The sequence below is a fragment of the Rana temporaria genome, chromosome 2 (assembly GCF_905171775.1).
Source record: "Rana temporaria chromosome 2, aRanTem1.1, whole genome shotgun sequence".
Classification (NCBI taxonomy): domain Eukaryota; kingdom Metazoa; phylum Chordata; class Amphibia; order Anura; family Ranidae; genus Rana; species Rana temporaria.
Window position 1 is genome coordinate 375,914,257 of NC_053490.1, and position 19,416 is coordinate 375,933,672.

At 43.6% G+C, this 19,416-nt stretch overlaps 1 protein-coding gene across 2 annotated transcripts in view; it reads left to right on the top strand.

The window, feature by feature from the left end:
* Nucleotides 1-19,416, top strand: part of TADA2A (transcriptional adaptor 2A) — a 59,569-nt gene that overhangs the window by 15,284 nt on the left and 24,869 nt on the right. For both annotated transcript variants that reach the window (XM_040337821.1, XM_040337820.1), the window contains exons 5-6: nucleotides 14,847-15,001; nucleotides 17,682-17,770. In XM_040337821.1, the coding sequence (XP_040193755.1) occupies nucleotides 14,847-15,001; nucleotides 17,682-17,770 (244 nt within the window). The remainder of the gene's footprint in view (nucleotides 1-14,846; nucleotides 15,002-17,681; nucleotides 17,771-19,416) is intronic.

Consider the following 19,416-nt stretch of genomic DNA (forward strand, 5'->3'; position numbering starts at 1 on the left):
TCCTATATCTTTAACCACTTAAGCCCCGGACCATTTTGCAGCTAAATGCCCAGGCCAGGTTTTTGCGATTCGGCACTGCGTTGCTTTAACAGACAATTGCGCGGTAGTGCCACGTTGCTCCCAAACAAAATTGGCGTCCTTTTTCCCCCACAAATAGAGCTTTCTTTTGGTGGTATTTGATCACCTCTGCGGTTTTTATTTTTTGCGCTATAAACAAAAATAGAGCGACAATTTTGAAAAAAATGCAATATTTTTTACTTTTTGCTATAATTAATATCCCCCCAAAAACATATAAAAAAAAAATTCCTCAGTTTAGGCCGATACGTATTCTTCTACCTATTTTTGGTAAAAAAAATCGCAATAAGCATTTATCGTTTGGTTTGCGCAAAATTTATAGCGTTTACAAAATAGGGGATAGTTTTATTGCATTTTTATTATTTTTGTTTTTTACTACTATTGGCGGCGATCAGCGATTTTTTTATTCGTGACTGCGACATTATGGCGGACACTTTGGACAATTTTGACACATTTTTGGGACCATTGTCATTTTCACAATGTGTAGTTACAGACAGAAGAACAGGAAGTGAGGATTTCTCAGAAGAAATAAGGACATTTAAAAGCAAAATGGAAGGACGAGGTAAGTGAAGGAGGACTGCACTAAGGTAAAGGAAGCTATTTAGGGGAAAAAATATTTACAACCCCTTTAATTGGGGTAGATGTTAAAATCTATGCCAAATTGATTGTCTCACGTCTTCAACCCCTTATTATGAGTCTGGTACATACAGACAAAGTAGGATTTATTCAGGGGAGAGAAGCTCATTGAATCTCTATTGCTTGCTGATTATGCCCAATCAGCAAAAATACCCGCTTGCCTTCTTTCTGTTGATGCAGAGAAGGCTTTTGATCGTGTTGGCTGGCCCTTCTTGGAACAAACTTTGGTGATAATGGGACTGTTGCGAAAAATTATGGCACTCTACCAAACCAAGTGCCAAAATTTGAATTAATCATTGTCTTTTGAGTTTTTCTATCAAAATGGCACTTGTCAGTGATGCCCACTGTCTCCCCTCCTGTTTGTCTTGGTAATTGAACATCTGGTAACAGCTCTTAGACAGAACTCCTCTATTACTGGTATACCGCTAGACGGACTGAAGGTGTGGTTGGTGGTATTTGCAGATGACTTGCTACCCTGTCACTGACCCCCCCATATGTGTCCATGCCTTTTATTTTGTATGAATTTCAGCAGTTTGGGGCCTTATGGAACTTTAACGTAAACTTCTCTAAATCAGATTGTATCTTTTCTATCACATCAAGTTCAGGCTCTGGGGAATAATTTCCATTTTCCATTTAAAATTTGCACTTCAACGGTTAAATATTTGGGTATTAGAATTCCCCCAGATCTCACTAAGTTGTATATGGAAAATTATCAGCGTACAATGCAAGACCTCAAGAAGTATGAACGAGCCCCAATACTCATTGTTTTGGAGGATCAACATTTTAAAAATGGATGTAGTACCGCGTTTCCTTTATCTCTTTCAAACTGTACCTATTGTGATCCCCCGTTCTTGTGAATGCAGATTGTAAAATAGAAAAACCTTTTTTTGTTTTCTCGTACATCACGGGACACAGAGCGGCATATTCATTACTATGTGGGTTATATGGAGTACCTTCAGGTGATGGACACTGGCAATCTCAAACAGGAAGTGCCCCTCCCTATATAACCCCCTCCCATAGGAGGAGTACCTCAGTTTTTTCGCCAGTGTCTTAGGTGTTGGTCACGGAATAGCTTGCCTCCATATCCTTAGGATTTTGGCAGGCTAACCGGATCTGTCCAGAGTGCCTCAGTGCCGAAGTGGACAGTACCCGGGCCCCAAAATCCGTGGGGTTTCGCCTATAATGCCCTCTCTGGAGGGCTGGACCCTGGGCCCAGGACTTGGAGCTTTTTTTCCAAAGCCAAAAGTACCCTGTTTGCCGGGGTGCTATATAGGTCCAGGACAGCGGTTCCTTCCAGGACCCCAGTGCCTGATGGTCTACTACACTACCCACGGAGATGGGAGAAGATTGGACTGGGTTTGCTTGCAAACATCCTGCGGCATGGAGCAGGTAAGTGGGGAGCCTGCGGAACTTGGTTCGACAGCGGGCTCCCCAGGGGTGATCAAAAAAGGGGGGTAGCCTGAGTATGCTCTGCATGGGCACCTGGGTCACTATGTCTGTGTGTAGACAGGATGATCTGATTTCCCCCCCCCCCCATCTCTGGTTCCCCTGTCCAAGTGAATCTTTTGCTGGCTACCTGCTGCCCTGCTGGTCAGATAGGGTCGTTTTTGCAGACCTATTCTGGACTAAAAAACTGAGAGTCCTGAGAGTCTCTGTTGTGTCCTACCTGTCCGGGGGTTCAAATTTGCCGCCCTGCAGCCGTCGGCACGATCCTCTCTCCCTGCTTCTCATGTGTCTCTCTCCCCTGACAGGCGCGCGCGCGTGCACGCCAAAATAGAAAGTTTTCGCGCCGTCCGGGAGGGGGGGGTGGGGAGCGCGCAGGAAGAGGCGTGCCTTCGCCTCTTTTAAAGAACAGACAGGCTACGTTCTGGCTCAGTCTGAGCTGACCTGGAGGAGAGAGGACGCAGAGCGGCACTCCGGTGACCCCCGGTGGCAAGAAAGGGGTAGTACATCCTAGACTTGGCCTATTTTGTTCTATTAAGCCAAAAAATTCCCCTTTGCAGCAGGTTGGAGGCTGGCAAAGAGATTTGGTGGGGCCGTATGTTAAAAAAAAAAAAAAAAAAAGGAGATATCATATTGAAGAAAAAAAAAAAAGGGATTTTTATTTTTTTCCTTTATTTTGATAAACATACCCGGCCTCACCAGGGGTTTTTGGACACTAGTAATCCTGCTGTTCCCTAAACCTCTTAACTATTTCCTAGCTGCAAACAGTCAGTTGTTGCATGCAGGGGTACCTCGGTATTGTACCATGGCTCCCAAAGGCTCAGGATCAAGGGGGACAAAAAATGCCAAAAAACAAAAGGGCTCCCCCTCGGATTCTGAGGATACGAGTCAGGCTATGCCAGTACTCTCCCCACCTATTAACCAAGTTGTGGCCGCCTTGGTTGAGCCAGTAGGGGGGTCTGGTGCGGCGGCTGGCCCAGATCCACCCAACCCTGTGTTTGTCACAGAGGAAATGCTAGCTGCCTCTTTAGGAGGGCTAGAGAAAAGATTGGCGGCTATGTTCGCTAAGTCTTTACCAGGCAAGAAACGGACTAGATCCCCTTCGCCTAAATGTGTATCCACAGATGCTGAAATTCTCTCGCCGGAGGAATTAGATTTTCAGGAGGACCTATTGGACGGGAACCCAGAGGGTTCAGAAATTGAGGAATCTACTGTTGAGGAACCATTCTCAGCCTCCCAAGCGGAGAGTCTGTGGGTCCAGTCTTTGACAGACATGGTTCACTCGGCATTTAAGTTGCCTTTACCGGAGCTCCGGGGTCCGGCAATTTCCTCTTTGGGCTCCTTAAAGGCGCCCTTGAACAACGCAGTTTTTCCGGTCCATCCTCTATTGGAGGAATTAATTTTCCAAGATTGGGTACGACCAGACAGAATTTTTCTGCCGCCTAAAAAATTTTCTGTTATCTACCCGTTGGAAGAGAAGTTTGCCAAAAAATGGGCGCTCCCAGCTGTGGATGCTGCCATCTCTTGTGTGAATAAATCACTAACTTGCCCGGTAGAAAACATACAAATGTTTAAAGACCCGGTTGATAAACGTTTGGAAACTCTTTTAAAAGCTTCCTTTGCTACGGCAGGGGCAGTGGTACAGCCAGCAGTTGCTGCTATTGGAGTCTGTCAAGCTTTAAAAGACCAGACTAAACAGATGCTTAAGGACATCCCTGCCCAGCAGGCAGAGGAGCTATCTGATATACCCAGAGCTTTATGCTTTGCGGTGGATGCTATAAAAGACTCTATTCAGCAGGCGTCTCGTTTATCACTATTTTTAGTGCATATGAGAAGACTCTTATGGTTAAAGAACTGGGCGGCCGAGCCCCCATGCAAAAGGCTTCTGGCAGGTTTTCCCTTCCATGGAGGACGACTCTTCGGAGAAGATCTGGATAAATACATTCAGACTATTTCGAGTGGTAAGAGTACGCTTTTACCAGTCAAAAAGAAGTTTCGGGGGCCTACGTTTAAAAGGCAACTTTCTCCGGCTCCGGGGCCCTCAAATTCCAGGCAGTACCGACGGCCTCCTGTACGATCAAACTTTAACAGCAAATCGCAGGGACAGGCCTCTGGCGGCAAGAAGCCTTGGTATCGCAAACCAGCTAAGCCAGCCCCTAAGTCTGCCTTATGAAGGGGCGCCCCCACCCATGAGGGTGGGGGGAAGGCTTCACCTCTTTGCAGAGGTTTGGGAAGCCAACATCCCCGACGAATGGGCCCGGTCTACTGTGGCCGCAGGTTACAGACTAGAGTTTCTAAAAATCCCTCCGCCTCATTACCAGGAGTCAAGAGTACCAGGCGACCCTGTGAAAAAAGCCGCATTGATAGCGGCATTGAATCATCTGCTATGCCAGAAGGTGATAGTAGAAGTACCAGTCCGGGAACAGGGATTGGGGTTCTACTCCAACCTGTTTATCATCCCAAAGCCCAACGGCGATGTTAGGCCAATTTTGGACTTAAAGGGAGTAAATGCGTACCTAAAGGTCCGCTCATTCCGGATGGAAACTATTCGGTCAGCTGTCGCCGTGCTCCAGAAGGACGACTTTATGGCGTCCATAGACATAAAGGATGCTTACCTTCATGTGCCAATTTTTCAGCCACATCAAGTATTTCTACGCTTCTCGGTGGCTCAACGTCATTTCCAATTTATGGCGCTCCCCTTCGGGTTGGCTACGGCCCCCCGGGTATTCACGAAGGTCCTAGCTCCAATCCTAGCCAATCTAAGGACCCAAGGGGTCACGGTCCTGGCTTACCTGGACGACCTCTTGGTCGTAGACCACTCGTCTCCTGGCCTGGAGCGAGCAGTGGCCCTCACAGTTCAGTACCTCGAAAGGTTCGGCTGGGTCCTAAATCGAGACAAGTCCGCATTCCTGCCCACAAGGCAGCTGGAATACCTCGGTATGAGATTGGATACAGAACAACAGAAGGTGTTTCTGCCCTTATTAAAGGTCAAGGCCATCAAGGAGCTAATACAAATATTTCTAAGCAAGAGAAGGCCAACTGTTTGCCTATGTATGCGGCTACTAGGCAAGATGGTGGCCACATTCGAGGCGGTTCCATACGCTCAAAGCCACACTCGCATCCTGCAGGCAGCCATCCTGTCAGTATGGAGCAAGAGGCCTCAGGCCTTAGATATTCCTTTGCCACTCTCACCAAGGGTGCGACAAAGTCTATCTTGGTGGTTAAACCCTCAGAATCTCCTGAAGGGAAAGACTTTCAGTCCTGTGACCTGGAAGATAGTAACCACAGACGCCAGCCTGATGGGCTGGGGAGCAATTTTGGATGGTTGCACTCGCCAGGGCACTTGGGCAGCGGCAGAGAAGCAGTTGCCCATCAATATCTTGGAGCTCAGAGCTGCTCGACTGGCCCTCAGGGCTTGGACGTCCAAACTACAGGGGTTCCCGGTGAGAATACAATCGGACAATGCCACGGCGGTGGCGTATATAAATCACCAAGGGGGGACCAAGAGTCTAGCCGCTCAGAGAGAAGTGAGCTTAATTCTCTTGTGGGCAGAAGCCCATGTACCCTGCATATCGGCTATATTCATTCCCGGAGTGGACAACCTACAGGCGGACTTCTTGAGTCGCCAGACTCTGTTGCCGGGGGAGTGGTCTCTGCATCCACAAGTTTTTCAGACACTCTGCCAGAAATGGGGAGTGCCGGACGTGGATATCATGGCATCGAGACTGAACAAGAAGCTAGACAGGTTCATGTCCCGCACAAGGGATCCCAGGGCCTGCGGCACCGATGCGTTAGTTTGCCCTTGGCATCAGTTCAAACTTCTTTATGCATTTCCCCCGCTCCAGTTACTACCCCGCCTGCTGCGCAGGATCAGGGTGGAGCACATACCAGTTAGCCTGGTAGCTCCAGCATGGCCCAGAAGGGCATGGTATTCACTAATCCTAAAGATGGTAGTGGGAGACCCTTGGACTCTTCCTCTACGGCCAGACCTGCTATCGCAAGGTCCGATCCTCCACCCTGCCTTACGGCATCTAAATTTGACGGCCTGGAAGCTGAATCCCTGATTCTCAGGGGTAGAGGTCTGTCTCAGAAAGTAATCTCTACCCTAATCAGAGCCAGGAAACCGGTCTCTAGGGTGATTTATTACAGGGTCTGGAAGGCCTATGTAGGCTGGTGTCAGTCCAAGCGATGGCTTTCTCGCAAATTTACCATCGATAGAGTATTAAGTTTTCTCCAGCTAGGAGTGGATAAGGGACTGGCATTAAGCACAATCAAGGGACAGATTTCAGCTTTGTCAGTGTGGTTTCAGCGGCCGCTGGCCACCCACTCGCTGGTTAAGACCTTCATTCAAGGGGTCTTACGTATTAATCCTCCAGTTAAATCCCCGCTTTGTCCGTGGGATTTAAATCTTGTTCTGTCAAGTTTACAGAAACAACCTTTTGAGCCGTTGGCTGAAATTCCTTTGGTTTTACTGACAAGGAAGTTAGTATTTTTGGTCGCCATAGTTTCCGCCAGAAGAGTATCGGAACTGGCAGCCTTATCCTGTAAGGAACCATATCTTATTTTTCATAAGGACAAGGTCGTTCTCCGCCCTCATCCTTCCTTCCTACCAAAGGTTATATCCAGTTTTCATCTAAACCAGGATTTGGTATTACCATCCTTCTTTCCTAAACCTACTTCCAGAAAGGAAGGGTTGCTGCATACCTTGGATATTGTCAGGGCCATGAAGGCCTATATTAAAGCTACAGAGAAGATCCGGAAAACAGACGTGTTGTTCATTTTACCGGATGGGCCCAAGAAGGGGCAGGCAGCTGCAAAATCCACCATCTCGATGTGGATTAAACAGTTAATCACTCAGGCCTACGGCTTGAAAGGGTTGCCTCCTCCGTTATCATTGAAGGCTCATTCTACTAGGGCCATGGGCGCCTCCTGGGCAGCACACCACCAGATCTCTATGGCTCAAGTTTGCAAGGCGGCAACCTGGTCTTCGGTCCACACGTTTACAAAGTTCTACCAGTTGGACGTAAGAAGGAATACTGATACAGCCTTTGGGCAGGCAGTGCTGCAGGCTGCAGTTTGAGACCCTCGGATTCCGGGGGGCTCCCTTTTGAGTAAAATTTAAAAATTATTTTTTTCTCAACTAAGTTGGATTTATTATGATTTAAGTATCTCTAAATTAAATCCCTTTGTCTTGGGAAGATGTTCTCCCTCCCCTCATTGTAAGCATTGCTTTGGGACATCCCACATAGTAATGAATATGCCGCTCTGTGTCCCATGATGTACGAGAAAGAAAAAGGGATTTTTAATACAGCTTACCTGTAAAATCCTTTTCTTGGAGTACATCACGGGACACAGAGCTCCCACCCCTCTTATGGGGACCATTTTGGGAGGCATACTGCTTGCTACAAAACTGAGGTACTCCTCCTATGGGAGGGGGTTATATAGGGAGGGGCACTTCCTGTTTGAGATTGCCAGTGTCCATCACCTGAAGGTACTCCATATAACCCACATAGTAATGAATATGCCGCTCTGTGTCCCGTGATGTACTCCAAGAAAAGGATTTTACAGGTAAGCTCTATTAAAAATCCCTTTATTTGGGGTTGCAATAAACATAGATTGCAAAGGAAAACTCCATCGCTCCCTAAAGCAAATGGGGGTGTAGGGGCACCAGACCTATATTACCATGCTGCAGCGGTTTTAACTAGATTAGTGAGATGGTTCCATCATTCTTATCTTAAACAATGGGTTCAAATAGAACAGTTGATTGCCCCTTATGATCTCCAGGTGCTTCCCTGGTTAGACATTTCTGTCCATGGCCCACTTTTCTTCTTTATCCTTCCTTGCAGCACATCTAGTACTAGGACTTTCTCCCTAAGTGGGACCAATGATTCCCCTGTTCAGTAGCCCATGGTTTCCTCCGGCGGTGGCACGAAGATGTTTCCTATCATGGAGTAAGGAAACAAGCCACCAAATATGTCAAATCTTTTGCCAATCTACCGCTGTTGCCAAGTTTGATTCCTATACGCCAGCAATCAATTACACATTGGCTGGAATATCGGCAATTTTCTTTCTTTCTCTTTTTTTCTTTTTCTTTCTTTCTTTCTTTCTTTCTTTCTTTTTCTTTCTTTCTTTCTTTCTTTCTTTCTTTCTTTCTTTCTTTCTTTCTTTCTTTCTTTCTTTCTTTCTTTCTTTCTTTCTTTCTTTCTTTCTTTCTTTCTTCCTTCCTTCCTTCCTTCCTTCCTTCCTTCCTTCCTTCCTTCCTTTCTTCCTTCCTTCCTTCCTTCCTTCCTTCCTTCCTTCCTTCCTTCCTTCCTCCTCTTCAGGAGATCTATTTAATAGAGAACTGGATACCTTTTGAGTCTCTTCTTTTACACAGTACTATACCAGATCGCATTTCCCTGAATTTACAAACACTGTATTTATCGGCGTATAACACTCACTTTTTTACCCTGAAAATAGAGGGTAAACTGTGACTGCGTGTTTTTCTTCTGAAACTTCCCTCTTAAAGTTAGTGGACTCTCCCATTAAATCAGAGGAATGGGAGAAAGCGTTTACTCTCGCTCATTTTATGTCATTAGCAACTAAGGCACATGAGACAAATTTTAAGCTTATCTCCCGTTGGTATAGATGTTCAATGTTGCTTCACTGGATATATCTAAATGTTTCATATTTATGTTGGCGCTGCCATTCTGCCAAGGGCTCACCATTGCATATCTGGTGAGAATGCACATCTGTCCATGATTTCTGGAGTATAATTCTTCAGTTCTATACCAAACTGGGGTGACTGGGACATGCCACAAATTACTCTGTTATCTATCTTACCCGGCTCTTATAAAACCATTAAAAAAGGCCTTCTTAGGCACTGGCTGACAGCAGCAAGAGCGGTTATATCATGCCATTGGTGATCGGTACATGCTCCACCTCTGATTAATTGGGTTATGGAGATGGACCACATTTGAGATGATGGAGACACTCCTGCACTCCTGTCACACGAATTGGACACATATGAACAATGTTGTGAAATGTGGATGTCCTAAAAGCTGTTCATAGAATCCCTTGAAATGCGAAATATATATATATATATATATATATATATATATATATATATATATATATATATACACATACACACACATACACATACACATACACACATACACACACACACACACACACACCATGGGAAGGCTGGAAGATTTGAACTTGGTCCAGAGTTAAAATGAGCTGGGCGATGTCTGTCCGAGTGTCCATTTCTGGTTACATTTTTTATACTTTTCCTTTTCTTTTATCTTTTACATTCCCTCCCCCTTTTTATTTTATTTTGTGTGTGTCTTGTCGTGTTTTGTGCAATGTGGAAGTTGAAGATAGAGAGTAGTAAACTATAGACTACAACGATTCTGGCTAAAATGAGAATCACAATTTTTTTTGCTTAGAATAAAGATCACGGTTCTCATGGCGTAACATCATCTTTCACATTATACAAAACAATTCGGCTAACTTTACTGTTTAGTTTTTTTTCATTAAAGTTTATTCGAAAGACCGCTGCACAAATACAATGTGACATAAAATATTGCAACAACTGCCATTTTATTCTCTATGGTCTCTACTAAAAAAAAAATTCAGGTTCAGGGTTCCAAGTAATTTTCTAGCAAAAAATACTGATTTTAACTTGTAAGTAACAAGTTGTCAGAAAAAGCTTTAGTCTTTAAGTGGTTAAACTGCACTCATTTACAGACCAAAGTTCATTCCATTTTTGTCAGCTGTCAGAAGTGAACAGAGAACTCTGCACTTGTTACATAGTTTCCGGAAAATGCTGTTTTAAGATCGGGAGGGGGTAGAATCTGGATTTTTGATTCTTTAACGATTAATCGTGCAGTTCTACTACAACCTTGTTGGGCTGAGGAAGCTATAATATGGTTATTCCTTCCAGGGGTCCAACAATCTGAGTAGGTTGGTGTATCATTTTTTCTTTGTTATATATGAGCTCTTATATTGGTAGACTTTCCCCTATAGTATCTTAATTAATTTATGCCAGTTAATTGGGTAAGGGTTCTTGTAGGATGTTTACACACGTCTATATGTAACCTGTTTTATGTTATGTACATTATTATAATGCAATATGTTATTCTCCGATTGTGGTATGTGGATAATATCCTTTTTCGTATCAATTTGTATGGAAATAATTTCAATAAATCTAGATTGTTGACACAGAGAAAGTCTCCACTGAACCTACGCCCCCAAACCCTGCACAGGATATTCAGTTCATGGACTCCCACGCCACTTCTCAAGTTCTGTTATTAACATTAGAAATCAGTTTATTTTATTTTCCTAGTTGGTCAAGTGGGCTGGCAAGATTGCTGTGTCTAGTTGGATTTCTCCTGATACGAGTTACTTTATCGTTTTTACTTTTGAATAAAGTTTGTCAAATCTTTCTGTGGCTTTCTTCTCTGGCAGCAAGGTTTTTTTTTTTTTCATCTGTGTGAGGTACGGCGTTCATTCTTGGAAAATGGGCGCATTATACCACATACATTAAAATTTTCGATGTTTTGATCTGTGTGAGGTAAAGCAGCCATTCCCTATGAAAGAATGGACTCCTTACCCCACAGAAATGAAAATTGCGTGATGTGTAACGTAAGAAAGTAATAGACAACAACAGTAGGGCTTAAAAAAAAGTAGGGCTGTTACTGATCAAAATTTTTGTGTTCGATGAATCGATTTTTTTTTTTTTTAATCGATTAATCTACTAATTTTGATTAATTATAACGCACATACAGATCCAACTACTTTTAGCTGATCTCCTCCTTGCAGGCTGATTCCCAGTGCAGCTACCAACCACTGGGAAAATAGCAGGATACAAAAAACACACAAAGGCAGCGCTCGATGGGAATAGCATTAAAAGTAGGTAACAAAATAAATATTTCACTGGAGATAAAATCGATGTAGCTACATAAACTGTAAAAATGGTGCGAGTAATACCAAACGGTAGCAAAAGCAGTCATAAAAACATGTAGCCAAGTATGATACTGGTATAAAAATGGGTACAACGATACCACTGCTGAATCCAGATGAGGAGAGGTTAACATCAGTCCGTTGGCATGTTCCCTTGAAGGGAACTATCACAACTCCCAGTGGATGGTTGTAGAATCCCAGGTTGATAGAGGAAAGTGTAACAGCCCTTGCATGTGGCAGATGGTAAGGTCCCGCTGGCATGCAGATATAAAGGCACAGCAAAGGAGCCCTTCAGATGGACACGGCAAGCCCCGCCGGTGTCCGTGACATCACCGGTTCTCCAACGGAACTCCCTGAAGGCCCGGAAGACGGCGGAGAGGTGAGTACCAATCAAAATAATTTTGATCGATCCAAAAAATTAAAGATTAATCGATGAATTAATAGTTACCGTATTTATCGGCGTATAACACGCACCCTAACTTTAAGAGGGAAGTTTCAGGGAAAAAACTTTCCAAATCCCCCTGCGTATAACACGCAGGCACAGTTTACCCTTTATTTTCAGGGTAAAAAAAAGTGAACGTTATACGCCAATAAATACAGTAATTTCCACAGCCCTAAAAAAAAGCCTTTTATTTTCTTTTTTCTTTTCTAAAAGCACAAAACATAACATAACAACATATAGTTCAGGAGCTTCAGGAACAAAATGCCTACAAAATTAAATTTTTACAAGCTGGAGTGTGCATGAGGCCTCAGAAGGATATGGAAAACACAGATCAGCCTGCATGCAGAAGGGGAAGCCTCTAGCAAGACTAGACTGGCCAGGTTTACAGTGCTGTGTTATGCTGGGAGAAAATGACAGGATGGGCAATGGGAACAGCATGACTAAAGCAAAATTTATCTGGTGGCTGAACTTCTAAGTATAAGACATACAGTACAAGCTGTTGTCCCAATCAATGGAGGGCTAAAAGCATGCAGGCCTTCTGCCATTTCTCTTCTGGCCTCTATATTCAGTTTTCCGAGTTCGTATACTGTTGCAGAGATGGACGGTACTTAAATATACTGCAGATTTAGTAGATCAGACTCGGTTAACAAAGTTTGACATGAACCTATAAAACAGGGGTATTGCATTAAATTAAAGAATGTGTGATTAGTATAATTTTCTCATATTTGTGCTATGACTGAGGATATACAGTATGTTTGTGTAATCCATTATATGTCAAAAAAATAAACCCTCCCATGCGAGTGCCCCCTTACATCAGAAGTCCCCATAACTATGTCTCTATCCCTTTCACTGCCAGGCAGGTATGGAGGGGGTTTTAATATTAAGCCAGCTGCAGGGCTAGAAGAAGGAAGTTCAACATTTGTCCTCTTGTAATGCTGGCAGCGGGGCACGCAGGTGACATCATTGGTTGTTGGGAAGCTAGCAGGCCTAGCAACCAATAATGGCAGAGTGGAGGGGTGGGAAGGAAGACCTTCGCTGGGGGACTGGCAGAGACTGGTGATCTGGGCTTGGACTGTGATCTGCCTGCCATAAAATATCCACATTTTACTTTTAGAAAATATGCAATATATTCTACTAAAAACTCCCCATGCCTCTATATAGTATATCTATAGCCAAAACTTGTCTCTGGGACAGGCTGTAAGGGAATATTGCCTCTCTTATGACAATACATAAAAAAAAAAAAAAAAGGAATGCTAGAAGTTCTGTCACCATACACATTACTCTGACCATACGATTTTTGTACAATCAACTTCATTATGATTAGGTAAATAAAAGCGGAAGTTAATAAAATAGTGAATGTTTGGTCAATGTCGCATTCATTGCTTATAAATATAACCCTGCATTATTTAAGCAACTTTTTGTTTAAGATCATGTCCTGAACAGAGCTGCTACTGAACTCATCAACCATAGTAGCTGTACAGTGTGGTTCTTTTCTATAACTCTTCATTGATGTACCCATGTCCTGCAATCCCATTCCCATACATAACATATTTAAATTGATACTTTTTTGTTAGCCCTTGGATTGTACTATGTATAAATATGCACTGTAGCATATGAGTTCCAGAAGTTGGGGTCAAGGAGACCAGCCTTCCTGTGCTGACATCACATGTCAGGACTATGCGCTCTAGATAGTGCTGGTTTATATAGGAGTTCAGGGCATGTACAAGGCCATTGAATTCTTATGAAGGGCTTCAGTTACACTTGGGTGAATGGAGTACATATGCATTCATACATACCTAAAACCAACTTTGGATATGCACAGAAGACCAACTTAGTGCAATAAAATCAATATTCTATCCAGGGCCGGATTCCAGACAAGGCCAACAAGGCCAGGCCTCGGGGCGGCAGTGGTTGCAGGGGCGGCACTGTGGCTGAGGAGAGGACACTTTCACCACTTTCATTTCGGGAGTTCCCCCCGTCATGTCACGGATGGTGATAGGAGAGAAAACTGAGGGAAGAGGTGGTGAGCCCCCCCCCCCCCCCAGTTCTCAATGCAATTGTCGGAAGCAGCACCCCCCCACCTCTCAATGTCATATTCGGCAGCAGCACCCCCGCCGCTTCTCAGTGTTCTGCCGAAAAAGTCCCGGGCGGATAATGTCCCCCCTGTACTGCGCAGGCAGAGGCGGCATTGAAGGACCCGGACTTGGGGCGGCAAAGGGAGTAAATCCGGGCCTGATTCTATCATCGCAACCCTCTATTGTATGATTTTAAAAATTATAATGTGTAAAATAATGCATTAAAGATATAAAAAGTGATAAATATAATAATGTGCAAAACTAATAAAATAATTTCAACCTAGTTGCTGCTATCAGTGAAAACGTGTTCACTCTACATTAAATATAATACCAACACAGTGCTGCGCTACTAGTATATAGTCACACATCAATAAAATAAATAATGTGACACGGTGTCCATGTGTATAGTCCCAATATCAAATGATTGCAGTATCAACAGATGACATCAAGGATTCAAACTTCACCCAAAAAATGTGCACAAATAATATCCAAAAGTGCTAGTGCTCTCCACCAGTGTGCTCTGGCCACTCACCTCACAATCTGACTCCTGTTTTACCCGTGGGTCAGAAACAACAGGTCTGTAATCAGGTTTAAGGTGTAATCAGTAGATCAACCCGGCAGGCTGCCAGCGTGGTTTTCCTCCATATGGGGTCCCCTACTGAAGAAGTCACACCCACTGACGTAACGTGTATAGGGGGGGAGGAGTCTCAGTTGGTTGACGTCATCTCGTTTGTACATGGAGATTGATATGCTTGGGTAGCTCGCACTGCTCAAGTGCCGAACTTGTGAGTATTTTGTATACTGCTTTTCCCGTGTTTTTGTCCCCATATATACCAGATTTCCTTGAGGGAGATTCGAGGCTGGGGACAAAGAGGGTTATACGGAGGAAAAAACACGCTAGCAGCACGCTGGGTCGATGTATTGATTACCCCTTAAAGGGGACCTTCTGTTTCTGACCCACTGGTAAAACAGGGGTCAGATTGTGAGATGAGCAGCCAGAGCACATTGGTGGAGGAGAGCACCAGCACTTTTGGATATTATTTGTGCACAGTTTTGGGTGAAGTTTGAATCCTTGATGTCATCTGTTTATACTGCAATCATTTGATATTGGGACTATACACATGGACACCGTGTCACATTATTTTATGATAGCACTGTGTTGGTATTATAAGACCAACTTAGGTTCAGTTGTTGTTAATATAATAGTATCTATTTTTTCTTTGCAGGCAAGAAGTTGCAAATCAAATGCGCACAAAGACTAAAGAGGATTGTGAAAATCACTACATGAAGCATTTCATTAATAACCCGCTCTTTGCAAGCACTTTACTGAATAAACAAAGCGAAGAGGAAAAGAATGTGGATACAGCGGTTCCTTTTCAAGGTAATAATACATTGCTTATTAGTATCATACTTATTGATCTGTGAGATGAAGAGGCTTGTTCACCTCATGTCTTTTGATCTGCGTTTTTCTGCAACCAACCACCCATGTATGGTGTGAACAGGGCACCTAGAAAACAGTTGCTCTGTTTTTTGTCCCATACATGTGTGCAGAAAAACTCAACTGACATGGGGTGAACAAGCTTGGAGTGTTATGTTTACACTACACTATAGGAATATTTGAATGCAACGTAAAGCGGAGTTTCACCCTAAAAATTAACTTTCTATTAACAGCTTGCCTTTAACCACTTAAGTCCTTAAGGACCCCTTCACGCCGATATACTTCGGCAGAGTGACGTCATCGCCGCTCCAGCCAATCGCAGCGCTGGAGCGGCGATACCCGGAAGACACGCTCGGCGTGGACCAGGTAAGTTCCCTACCTCGTTCCGAGGTAAATATTTCATAATGAGCTAATATGCGGTGCATACTAGCTCATTGTGGCTTTTTCCTTGCAGGTGTAAAAAAAATTAAAAAAATGTATGCGGGTTTACAACCGCTTTAAGGATAGCAATCACATAAAGCCATTTATTATCACATCGTTTTTTGGATCCTTTTTAAATCATAATAACAGAAATCGCCCAAATGGCCCTGATAAAAAGGTTTGATGTATTGAGCATTCAGAGATGGTACGCTGCATACTTTGGTTGTAATGAGTGGTTATTTGAGTTACTGTTGCCTTTCTATCATCTCCGACCAGTCTGCCTATTCTTCTCTGACATCAACAAGGCATTTTAGTCCACACAACAGCCACTTCCTGGATATTTTTTCAGACTATTCTCTGTAAACCCCAAAGATGGTTGTGTGTGTGTGTGTGTGTGTGTGTGTGTGTGTGTGTGTGTGAAAATCCCAGTAGATCAGCAGTTTTTTAAATACTTAGACCTTCCTGTCGGGCACCAAAGTCACTTAAATCCCCTTTCTTCCCTATTCCGATACTAGGTTTAAAATTCAGTAAGTGGCCTTCACCATATCTAGATGCCTAAATGCATTGAGTTGGTGCCATGTGATTGGAATAATAATAAATAGGTGTACCTAATAAAGTGGCCGGTGAGTGTGTGTGTGTGTGTGTGTGTGTGTGTGTGTGTGTGTGTGTGTATATATATATATATATATATATATATATATATATATATATATATATATATTAGGGCTGTTACTGATTAAAAAATTTGTGTTCGATTAATCATTTTTTTTTTTTTTATCGATTAATCGACTAATTTCGATGAATTATAACGCACATACAGATCCAACTACTTTTAGCTGATCTCCTTGCAGGCTGATTCCCAGTGCAGCTACCAACCACTGGAAAAATGGATAGCAGGATACTAAAAACACACAAAGGCAGAGCTTGATTGGGAATAGCATTACAACTTTTATAGTCTTCAAGTAGGTAACCAAATAAATATTGCACTGGAGATAAAATCAATGTAGCTACATAAACTGTAAAAATGGTGCGAGTAATGCCAAACGGTAGCAAAAGCAGTCATAAAAACATGTAGCCAAGTATGATACTGGCATAAAAATGTGTACGATGATACCACTGCTGAATCCAGATGAGGAGGGGTTAAAATCAGTCCGTTGGCATGTAGATGTCCCGTGAAGGAAACTATCACAACTCCCAGTGAATGGCTGTAGAATCCCAGGTTGATAGAGGGAAGTGTAACAGCCCTTGCATGTGGCAGATAGTGAGGTCCCGCCGGCATGCAGATATGAAGGCACAGCAAAGGAGACCTTCAGATGGACACGGCAAGCCCCGCCGGTGTCCGTGACGTTACTGGATCTCCGACGGAACTCCCTGAAGGCTCGGAAGCCGGCGGAGAGGTGAGTACCAATCAAAAGAATTTTGATCGATCAAAAAAAATTCAAGATTAATCGATGAATTAATAGTTAATTTCCACAGCCCTATATGTGTGTGTGTGTATATATATATATATATATATATATATATATATATATATATATATATATATATATATATATATATATATAATGTTTTGAGTAAACCTGGTCTTAGGCCCCTTTCACACTGGGGTGGGAGGCGCAGTGGCAGTATAGCGGCGCTATACCATCGGAATTGCAGCGGGATTCAGCCGATAGCGGTGTGCTATTAACCCCCCGTTAGCGGCCGATGAAGGATATATTACCGCGGTTTCCCATTGTTTTAAATGGGGAGGAACGGTGAAGGAGCGGTATACACACCGCTCCAAAGCTGCTGCTTGCAGGAGATTTTTTTCTCTCTTGCCAGCGCATAGCCTCAGTGTGAAAGCCCTCTGGCTTTCACATTTAAGAAGGCTGGGCAGGAGTTTTTCAGGCGGTATTTAGGCGCTATTTTTAGCGCTGTACCGCCTGAAAAACTCCTCAGTGTGAAAGGGGTCTTAAAATAGTTAAATGAGACTGGGGAAAACTGACTGGCTTCTTGCAGAGTTGTGTAATGCTTTCTATGTGCATCGGGGACATTGCATTTGTTAGGTGTCAAGTAACAATAAAGCATTTTACCATACAACCCAGCTGGTGATTAAATTTTTATTGTCATGCAACAAGTAAACAATGTAGTAAGCATTATATATAAAAGTGGACAATACGTTGTTTTATTGTTTTTGATAATCAAATACATTTTTCTCTTTCAGTTTCTGATGACCCACCAAGGCCCACATTCGATTCATTGCTTTCTAGAGATATGGCAGGATATATGCCCGCAAGGGCAGATTTCATAGAGGTAAATAGAACTAATTGATATTGTAGGTTATGGCCAGCAAAATGTCCCATTACTGATCCACACTAATATATGCCTTGCTATGTATGGTAAAATGGTGAGTTTGTGGATTTCTGCAGATCACCTTGTGCTTCGTCAGTGCTGCTTATCTGAAATACGTGTGTTGCTATATGACTCCATACACCAAAGCAGCCTTAACTCAGTTTGGATTGTGCTAAAACCAGGCGGGGCACCAACCAGGGAGACTATCAAAGGGAAATTATAATGGCTTCCGGTTAGTTTTAGTTTAGTTGTTGTTTAATGTTTTTGACTTGTAACCTATTTTATTTTGTTTCTACATATACAATGGTTGTTTTACAAATACATGATAGACTGCTTAGTGTACTATGGCCAGTGCACATAGCACTTGATCTTATTTAAATCTGTCTAGTGGTTTTGGAAATAAAGCAACATTTTTCATTCAGCAGCCCTCTGATCATTTTGAAGCCCTGTGCTCTCCATCCTTACTCTGCATCCCTCCATATACTCTATGTGAAGCCCTGTGCCTTTCGTTTATGCAGAGTCAGAGGCAATGATAGAGCCCTGTTCTTTTGTTCAGCAAGGTCTGATTGCAGTGGTGAAAGCTGACCACACTGCTTAGCAGCCACCTGGCAGATTTGAGTGGGATCAAGTGGTATGTGCACTTGGCCACCTGGAAAATTCGACAAGACTTCAAACCTTCTTGGGATACTTCTTTTTTAAAGCATTGTACACTTCGTAATGTTTTCATTGTGTCAGCTAGGTTGTATTCCCTGTGCTGTTTGGTTGCTTTTACCTTGTATTGATGGACTCGCATGTTGTGGCTGAAGTTTGAAGTGTCATGGCTAATTGATTCCCCTTTAGCAGTGGTTCTCAACCTGGGGTCGGGATCCCCTCGGGGGTCAAATGATGATTTGCCAGGGGTCACCAAATCCTGGGCTGTTCCTGAAGCCCGCACCACTCTCCCAGCCTTTCTGCGGCTGCCCAACAGGGCTGTCTCTAGAGCCTGTGGCCACCCAGCTAGGCTGTTCCTGGAGCCCACGGCCGCCCACTCAGCCTCTTTGCAGCCGCCCATTCAGTTCATGGCATGGCTGGGGGGCAGAGACTAGAGGTCCGCTGACAGGTGAGGATTGTGAGGTGGGAGGGGCTGGAGGAGACCCGATATCCTGATTTCAGCATAGGTGTCACTGCTATGAGACGCCACAAAGTTGGAGACACAGTGAGTAACACTACCTGTGATTCTAGTTGCCATTAAAAGTCCTCACTACAGTTCTCAGATCAGCAGATGACCTTAATCAAGAGCACTTATGTTGGCTGATCAGAACTCCCCCCAGCATTGCCACTCATCCCATTCCCCCCCCACACCAAGGAGTAAGAGAAGGAATAAAAATAGAGAATACATTGAAGGGAGAGGAAAAGAGGGGGAGGAAGAAAGAAAAAGGGAGAGAAAGAATAAGAGAAAAAACAAGAAAGGCGGCTAGAGAGAGGGATGGGGGAAAAAACAAGAAATTAGGATAGCAAGAGATAAAAGGGAAAGAAAGGGGAGGAAAGAGGGGTACATCCTAAAATTTACCATAAGGGGTTTTAATACTGTACGAGTGGAGGGGACTCGGGGAGCGCTAAATTTCCGT